This window comes from Acomys minous (genome assembly GCF_964271855.1).
Source record: "Acomys minous genome assembly, chromosome: 13".
Lineage (NCBI taxonomy): Eukaryota > Metazoa > Chordata > Mammalia > Rodentia > Muridae > Acomys > Acomys minous.
Window position 1 is genome coordinate 47,871,977 of NC_140495.1, and position 9,497 is coordinate 47,881,473.

Below are 9,497 nucleotides of genomic sequence, written 5' to 3' on the forward strand. Positions count from 1 at the left end.
CATTTTGATAGTAAGGTGTGTTATTTACTCATTAATTACTCAGAGCCAAGTCCAGAAACTGAAGTGTACTCCCTCTACTTCAGAAGTTTTTCCATGTGAAAGTCAGCACAGTTAAGTTGTAATAGACATGTAAATATCATTACCAATGAAGGAATTAAATCATGATTTAGTAAAAATAAATAAATAAGAAGGCACTCCATGATCATCCACTCCTCAGTGTCTACGCAACTCACTCTGTCTGTGAAATTACAAAGTAAAATTTCTTCTTATTGTTCTCATAATAAAAAAAAAAAGCCTGACTAATTCAATCTTTAACATTTACCTTTCTTAAAAGATTTGGGTCCTGTAACTGGGACGTTCCTCATATGAGTATAAGAAACAAGGGGATTTTACTTCAGTTCAGTGATGATTTCAGGGACCCTAAGTTACATTATCCAGTGATAAACAAAACATCTGGCTTTGTGGAGCCTATCACAGTAAGCAGGAAACTAATGATATCTTTATTTAAATTACAGCTTCTAAAACAGGGCAAAGGTATCCACTGAATAAAGGTATTTCCACCTCCATAAACAAACACATATAAGCACTCAAGCACAAAATTATCTCACATGTCTGACCTATTCAAGTTGCCACATAACTATTGTCAAAGCCTAAAAAAAAATTCCTTCTAAAATAATTGTTTCATATTAAAATTAAAAATAAAAGAAAGGCATTCAATTGTCAACTACTGTATAGTATGAAACTAGTAAAACCTGCACTGACCTACTTCATATTAGCATGCCATGGAAGCATGCCAAGAAAATAATGAAAATTACTATATAACAATTCTTAACTTTGTATTTAAAATTGGTTACTGTCTTGAAATGTTTAAATGCTGAACATACAATGCCAGTTGCTTTATGATAACCTTTGTCTTTAAATTGCAAGTTTTGTTATTTTAGTAGTCATATTCAATAACGACCCTGCCAGATTCATGCTAAAAAAAAAAAAAATCAAGGCTATTTTTTCAAATCATACTTAATTCTATTTTTTAAAACTTCTATTAAAAGCAATCTTAGAACAAATTCCAAATATTGCTTTCCATTTTAAAAATAGTGCTATACTTTAAAAAAAGTCAGTTAATAAAGAATCCTACAAAGCGAGGCAAGTTCACATTTAAAGACTGTTTTGCAATGGTTCTAATAGAAGATGGACTTAATTCTGAATTTATTAATATTGTTATTAGCCTTTAAGAGTTCAAATAGCATTGAAATATTGCAAATTCCCATACAAGAAAATACAGGACTAGCAAAGGGTGTTCCATCTAGTTTCTTTTTAATAATTACATAAAATAGCAAGAACTTTTACATAAAAATTAATTTACCTTGTAAATAACCACATTAATATAAACACTCTATGCGAAAGAAGCATTTCCTTTGCAGCCAATGCAAAGAATAAATTCCCTAAAAGGGAAATTCAGTGCGAGAATAAAAGAGGCAAAACCATCCAGAAGCAGCAGCTAATCCAACTGAATGAAAAAGACACGTTAGGTTTTGTGCTGCATATCAATGCTGTTATGTACAACGTCTTGTTTGGCCAAAATTCACAATGCACTTCTTCCTCCCTCTATGACTACAAAAAGAGTCAACACATTTTACATTCCAAGTTTCCATTTCATGCCACTATCATGCAATGACTTAATCTTGACCCATATTTCCCTCACTGTATGTGGAAAACGCACAAATAACTTGTTTATCTGCTTTACAATTGAGGAGAGGGAAGCATGGGGTGTTTGTGTGTGTGTGTGTGTGTGTGTGTGTGTGTGTGTGTGTGTCTCTAAGGAGACCGGGGTGGGTGCAACCTCCCCCCTCCATAAGTGCCATAGCCATGCACCGGGCTCTGGGAACCCACCTTCAATGAACGCATCAGCCTGCTGCTCTTCGGATGCCGCCGCCGCCCCCCACCCCTTTGCAGCAGCAATGTGCCTAGGTTGCTCTACCCCAGCGATGGAGGATCCTCTTACCAGATGGAGTTCTTGATCTTGTGTTGCAGAGCGCTGGCCTCTGTCCCTGGCAGCCCGGGCACAAGGGCTGGCAGAGCCACCCCGGGGTTGGGGGCGCTGAGGGGAAGCTGCTGATGGGCATCGGGCTGCTGTGGTGGCGGCTGTTGTTGTTCCTCTGCCATCGCTGCTGGAGGGGAGGGAGGGAGGGAAGATGGGGGCGCGGGGAAGGGTGAGGGAAGAGACGCGGAGGGGAGGACAACGAGGGGGGGAGGAGGGGGAGGAGAGGAAGAGGAGGAGGAGGAGGAGGAGGAGGAGGAGGAGGAGGAAGGAGGAAGCTGGATAAGCTAGGCCTATACCCCAGGGCTCGAGTGAGTCGCTTTCGCCGGCCGCCTGAGGGACATCCCCGGGGAGACCGCGCGGCTCCTCACAGCTCTCGTCACCGTTCCTCTCCCGGTTCTCCCCCGCGGTTCTCCTCACGGCCCCGCGCGTCACCGCGGCAGAGGCATGGCGGCGCCCCTCAGCCCCCCGTCAGCGGCCGGGGCTGGGGGGCGTCTGAAGAACGAGGTCCGTGGCCAGGCGCCCCTTCGCCCCCAAATCCAACCCGACGGGTCTCTCGGGGGCCTGCCTCCCCGGCCGCCCTCCCCCGGGGGCCTGGCGCCTCGGAGCTCCCCCGCGCCGCCTGCCCGCCCGCCCGCTCGCTCCCGGCCCCGCCGCGGCCGCCGCTGCCCTGCCAGCCCCGAGAGCAGCCCAGCGCGCGCAGCCGCACTGCGGCCCGGCGCAGACGGCACAACACCTACCGCGCGGCCGGGGGGCGTGGACGCGCGTGTGCGGGCGCGGCGCGGGGGCCGCAGGGGGGCGCGGAGCGCGCGGGGCGGAGCGGCCGTGGGCCGCGGGCCCAGGAAGCCGCGGCGGGGGCCCCGAGGGAGCGGCCAGGCGGGAGGGCACGAGGACAGGGTGGGGTGGGGTGCGGGGGGGGGGCGCGAGGGGAAGGAGCGGCCTCGCGTGACGGCGGCGGGGAGTGGACCCGTGCCACTGCGCGGCGTGCAAGGGGGAATTTGTTGCTTCCTAGCGTGTAAGGTGAAACGAAGCTACACGGCGCGCGCGCGCACACGCAGACACACACACACACACTCGCGCGCGATTCCCCTCAACTAGTCGGGATTTTGCTTCCTCCCTCAGTCCGCGGGTGGCACTGAAGCAGGTGAGAGCTTTTCGAGGTTCTCAGACAGCCCCCCTCCTCCCTCTTCCCCCTCCTACCCCTCCCCCCCCCCGCCCCCAAGAAGAGTTAGCGCCGCGAGGTAATTCGGTCTGGTAGGAAAATGGCAAGTGAGTAGCTGGGTTGAAGTGCTCCTCGGTCGGGCATTCAAAGCCCTCCAAATCTGGCCCCACTTTAGCTATCCAATCACAGCCGCCTCCATCCCCCCTGCAGGAACTCCCAGCTCCAATCAGTGAAGTCTCCATGCCATCCTCAGCGCGCAGCAGATTCATTCTTCCTTGGTGCCTTTTGCCCACGCTGTGCCAGGAGTGCCCTCCCTGCGTTAGACCTCCAGTTCAGCCCAGGCCCAGAGACACGGCTCAAGTCGCGGCATGTCAGGGTCCCTTGGCAGCCAAAGGCCCCTCCTGCTTCTCAAAGCAAACGCGTGTAATCCAACATGGAGTCACAGGCTTCAGCCAAGAGCTCTTCCTTTGCAGCCATCTAAGCCCACCCCAGCCAGAGACTGCCTGCCGCTCGGCCTCTTCCCATTCATACTTAGAGAGCTTTGCTGGCTGAGAGTGAGGTTTTCTGTCCTCAGCGAATCATTCCTCCAAGAACACAAGAATTGGCTTTTCAGGTGGGGCTGGTCGGGAAGGCTAAGCGCCTGGGTTCAGAAGACAGCAGCCAAAGCCTCTGGCACCGGAGGAAACAGCTGCGCAGCTCTCACTGACCTTTCTCTGTGCCTGTGGCTGTCATGAGCCTTTCCAGCTCCTAACTTTTCTGACGGTGTTTCTGTCAGGCTTCTTCCTGTCAGATTTTCTGGCCACATTCCTGCATGGACTTTGAGCGAGGAAGGAGGCTCTGCCACCTTTCAGACTTCTAAGCGGGTGGCGAATCTGATTGGCTTGGCTTGCATGGGCTTTGGAGCGCTCTGTTCCCCGCCTTGGCCTGAGACTATCTTGCTTTTGTCTATGTTGCCTCAGGCCCGGTTCACAGACGCCAGGCCCAGACTCACAGTGTTTGCACCTGGGGAGGTGGAGGGACAGACACCTATGTGCAAAACAGAGCTCCTTCACGAGGCTCCGGACTGTGTTCCAAGCACCCAGCGCGTGGATGGTATGACAAATGAGCCCTCTTTCTCCAACCTCAGGACACGACGGCTTTGGGCTAAGTGTAGGCTGCTAGCTGCACAGATGCCCGTGTGTCTGTGTACACTGCATTTTTCTGGCACTGACAGATGGCTGTTTCCACAGCGGTGTAAATGGTAGCTCATGCTCAGTGAACACTTACTATGCCGCCGTAGCTCCCTTTGCACGTGACTATAGTTATGCTTTCCTAAAACTGTGCTATGTAGATACTGTTATTCTCTGTATTTTACAGATGAAACAAAGGCTTAGGAAAGTTAAGTGACATTCTTAAAGTTATCCACGTACAAAATATAAGAGCCAGGATTTACATCGTGGAGGTTGGTTTTACACCCTGCAAACCATTGTTGAGGCTAGGATTGTAATGGAAGATTTTGAATGCATACCTATAAATTCTGTATCCATGGGGATGAGGATATTTAAAAAAATGAGAAAAGTGGCCCAGACTCCTTTTTCTAATTTTTTTAAAAAACCTTCTAAAGAGAGAATGGTGGTTTTACCGTGCCACACCCTGACAGGGAGAATCATCAAAGAAAGGTAACTGAGGCCTGCTAAAGAAAGATCTTAAAAAAGGAAGTCGAGAACCGAGATGTCTTTAAAATAACTTCACTACCGGGTGTCACACAGGCTGACTTCCCGAGTGCAACTTTTCAGTTTTTAATAGGTTCCATAAAGAGCTACGTATTCCACAGTCACCACTAGAGGGCTCAGCGGAGTTACAGCCCCCGAGTTGCCCTCTAGCGGCGATTCTGAATGGAGCGTGTTTACGCAGACTTGGGGCCTTTGGAAACTGGCAGCAAGGCAGTTTGAACAGACATCTGGAACCATTAGGTTCAACCAGCCATGAATATAGTAACAAGGTTAAAGAGATTCTATTGCCAGAAGGAGAGTAACCTCCTTTCAGGAAAAGGAGGATTATTTCTTACACTTAACATCTGAGAGGTAAGTTTGAACTTTGTTATAGTTTTCATAGGAGACTGAATTTAGAAACAAACCAAAAAAAAAAAAAAAACAAAAAAAAACAAAACCACAAACCAAAAACAAACCAAAACACACACACACACACACACACACACACACACACACACACACACACACAAAACCCCCACAAAACCCCCACAAAACAACAACAACAACAAAAAACTATACCTTTAAGAAACTTGGTAGTTACCTAAAAATGTGAGTGGAGAGTAAAACCAAGCCCACAGACCCTGAGTAAAGGCCAGACTTAGAATCAGTGTGACTCATCTTCTTAGTTTCAGTTCACTCCCGTGGGGGGTGATATAAAACATTTTAGTAAATATGAATTTTTAAGATAACATTGATTAGCTGGGCATTGTGGCATACACTTGTAATCTCAGGACTCTGGGAGGCAGAGGCGGGTGGATCTCTGTGAGTTCAAGGCCAGCCTGGTCTACAAAGCAAGTCCAGAACAGCCACAGGTACACAGAGAAACCCTGTCTCAAAAAAAAAAACAAACCCTCGCTTATGAACACATCCCACCCAATCTCAGAGAGGGTGTGTATGACAATGGGGGAAAAAATCTAAGAAATGCCAATGTAATGGGGAAGAGTCAGAAGATCTAGGAATTCAAATGTTGTTTTCATTTCTGTGAACATGAAAATAATGGTGCCTTTCACAGGACTGCTGTAAGGAACAGCAGGGAGAGTGACCTGTAAACCACTGAAGTATTTTAACAAGAGAATTGACAAAATGGCTTGTGGATGCCTCAGAAGCAGACTAACTTATGCTAATAGTCCTAGGACATAATTCCTGACTCTGAGGTGTTTAGTAAATGTCATTTGAATTCAGTAACCTTTTTCCTAGTACTCTTTTTTTTTAAATAAATGATTTATTTATTTTTATTTTATGTGCATTGAGGTGTTTTACCTGCAAGTATGTCTGTGTGAGGGTGTCGGATCCCCTGGGACTGTAGTTACAGGCAGTTGTGAGCTGTTATGTGGGTGCTTGGAATTGACCAGGGCCTCTGGAAGAGCAGGCAGTGCTCTCAACTGCCCTCTCCAGTCCCTTTTCTAGTACTTTTATGTATGTAAACATCTCCCTTATAAAAACTATCCAGAGTGTGACATATATATTTATATTATATATATCTTATATGATACACTTATCTCTAAGGATTAATGAGATAAAGCTCACATAATATACTAGGTATGAGGAAAACTAATACCACATAATATTGGGTACAGAAAGTATAAATAAGGCCCAACTCAAAGTAGTTTATATTCTGTGGAGTAGAGATTAACATATTGAAATATATTAGATGAATTCCAAAATATACTTGTCTTAGTTTATTTTTTTATTGCTATGATGAGACACAATGCCCAAGGTAACATAAAGCATTTAACTGGGCTTATAGCTTCAGAGGGTTGGAGTCCATGATGGCAGAGAGCAGTGTGGCAGTACAAACGGGCGAGAATTCATATCTCAAACCACAAGTAGTGGGCAGACAGGCACAACTGAGAGTGACAACCCCCAGTGACACTCCTCTTCCAACAAAGTCACAGTTCCTAATACTTCCCAAACAGTTCACCAACTAAAGATTAAGGACTCAAACACATGAGCCAATGTGGGCTAATCTCATTCAAATCACAACAATAACGCCTATTAGTGGTGAGAGAGTGTGCAGGGGTTGGGCTGTTAAAGTCAGAAGAACTATCTAGAGAAGGCCCCTTGCTGGCCTTTGAATGAACAGGAGACAGAACCTGGGTGTGCTGTCTAGTTTTATGCTGACTTGTGTCAAGCTGCAGTCATCTGAGAGGAAGGAACCTCAATTCAGAAAAATGCCTCTATTAAAACCGGGCTGTATGCATTTTCTTAATTAGTGATTGATGGGGGAAGATCCAGCCAATTGTGGGTGGTGCCACCCCTGGGCTGTTGATCCTGGGTTCTATAAGAAAGCAGGCTGAGCCAGGTGGTGGCAGCACAGGACTTTAATCCGAGTAGGTAGAGGCAGGCAGATCTCTGTGAATTGGAGGCCAGCCTGGTCCACAAATCCAGTCCAGGACAGTGTAGGCTACACAAAGAAACCCTGTCTGGAAACAAACAAAACAAAACAAAACAAACAAACAAAAGAGAGTCACCCAGGTGGTACTGGTTTTGAAGTCATGAAAGGGTCATGGAGAGCAACTGAGGCTTGGCACTGTGTGGCAGAGCTGGAGTCCCAGAAGAGAGCCCAGGAGAGACTATTCGTGAAAATGCCCCTGTTGTGCAAGAGACCCCAGCACTTAGAAGATGCCGGTACCGTGTGATGGCTGTTAGGAACAGTGGCAGCAGTGGAGTGGAGCCAGCCAGAGTCTTGAAGACAAGCTGTGTGTGCTGTAGAGAGTGGAGCCAGAGAAGTGCCCCAAGCCCGTGGAGGAGCTCAGAAGATCACAAGGAAATCCCAGTATTGGACATTGGGTCATTTACACAGATGGAGTTTGGTTTTGATTTGATTTGATTGTGGCTGAGCCTTGGTTATTTCCTCTTAAAATAAGAAAGTATTTAACTTATTTTTGATTTTGTAAGCGCCCATAGCTGAGAGACTTTGGATTTTAGAAGAGACTGAATTTTTAACAGTGTTCGAATTTGTAAGACTTGTAAAACATTTTAGGTTTTATAAGTAACCAGCAGTGGTGTTGCACACTTTTAGCCCCAGCACTCATGAGACAGAGGCGGGCAGATCTTTGTGAGTCTGAGGCCAGCCTGGTCTACAGAGTAAGTTCCAGGACAGCCAGGGCTACATAGAGAAACCCTGTCTCGAAAGAATAAAAGCAAGCAAGCAAAAAAATAGAATGTTGTCTATTGTGATGTTGCTGTTAGTGTGTGATTGCTGGGATGGACAAGAAAGGAAAGGCTGTGGCTTAACAGTGATGTGTCGGTGTGTCAAGCTGACAAGGGGTCAGATGTGCTGGTTAATCTTATGTCCACTTGACATGGCTATAGCCATCTGAGAGGACGGAACCTCAGCTGAGAAAACACCTCCACGAGATTGCGCTGTAAGCAAGCCTGTAGGACAGTTTATTAACTAGTGTTTGATGTGGGAGGGGCCAATCCCTGGGCTGGTGATCCTGGGTGCTACGAGAAGACAAGTTGAGCAAACCCTGAAGAACAAGCCGGTACGGAAAAATCCCTTCAGGGCCTCTGCATCAGCTTCTGCTTCTAGGCTCCAACCCTGCCTTCCTTCAGTGGTGGACTATGATGTGAAAGGGTAAGCTTGAAATTGGTTCCATCCTTAATAAATATTAAGTGCCAAATACAATGTTGGCTTAGCATAGAAATGGTGAGGTTCTCACCTTACACATGTGAGCATCCTCTTCCCCCTTAGCTGTAGAACCCTTTGCCTTAAAGTAGAAAGAAGCTTCTCCGTTCACTTAGAAGAACCAGGAAACAAAGCCTCCTACAACCTCTACCCTTCCTTGTCCAATTTCTGATATTTTTAACTGATGAGTACTTCTTTTTGGCTTGTCTTTCAAAATTCAAGTAGTCCTAGGGAGTTCTATGTTAAGTTCCATTTGCTGTAATATGATGCACAGCCTTGCCTTTCATGGCCTTAAGAGAGGGGAAGAAGCGGGGAGTGCGAAGAAAGAAGATAAAACAGGAAGCAAGATTACAAAAGAGAGAAGTTGCAGAGTTTAAAAGTAAGTGAATATTGGTGAATTTGGAAAGATGTTCCAAATGTCTTATGTACTAAGAAGTCCAATGTGAAAATGTGAGTTCTGTTAGAGTACACACATGTCATTCTGTGATTAAAACAATAATTTATTAAGGCAAGCTAGCTGACCTGTTCAAATACTGAGTCAGGCTGTTAATACTGTCTGGCTATGAGGCCCTAGAGATGCAAGCCTTCTTTCAAGTTTACTTATCTTTAAGGATTAATGGGCTAAAGTTCACATAATGTACTTGGCTATTCAAATGAAAGGCATAAAAATTAATGCCAAATATTGCTTGGATTTCACTTAGAAAAAAATTTCCATTGTTTGGTAGTACATAGATGCTTATGTTGACCTAAAATTCATAAGGAGTGTTCAAGTTAATATCAACTGTCAGAATTTTAAAGGAGGTGTTTACTTTCACTTGTGGCCAAAAGGTCCTAAGTAGAAATCCAATACCTCAGAAATTGAGACCAGCAGCAGCTATGAACAGAAGCAAGCAAAGTGAAAGTATATTTACCTAA

General features: G+C 46.0%; 1 protein-coding gene and 1 long non-coding RNA gene across 7 annotated transcripts in view; one reads left to right on the forward strand and one right to left on the reverse strand.

Annotated features, from left to right (window-relative positions):
* The window catches only part of RFX7 (regulatory factor X7), a 79,877-nt gene extending 76,985 nt beyond the window's left edge, over positions 1-2,892 (reverse strand). Inside the window, exons 1-2 of one of the 5 annotated variants that reach the window (XM_084752880.1) lie at positions 2,779-2,892; positions 2,003-2,165 (exon numbers count right to left, since the gene is read on the reverse strand). In XM_084752880.1, the coding sequence (XP_084609006.1) occupies positions 2,003-2,163 (161 nt within the window). In that variant the 5' untranslated portion in view covers positions 2,164-2,165; positions 2,779-2,892. Of the gene's footprint in view, positions 1-2,002; positions 2,169-2,337; positions 2,723-2,778 lie in introns of those variants that run through there. The other 4 variants (XM_084752879.1, XM_084752881.1, XM_084752877.1 and 1 more) reach the window with 4 other exon arrangements.
* Positions 2,417-6,504, forward strand: LOC311581024. Of its 2 annotated transcripts, none has more exons than XR_014773631.1 (3): positions 2,417-2,545; positions 3,411-5,263; positions 5,964-6,504. It is a non-coding gene; the product is annotated as an uncharacterized lncRNA (long non-coding RNA). The 2 variants fall into 2 exon arrangements; XR_014773632.1 differs by lacking the exon at positions 2,417-2,545 and adding an exon at positions 3,057-3,182.
* Positions 6,505-9,497: the final 2,993 nt, after the last annotated feature.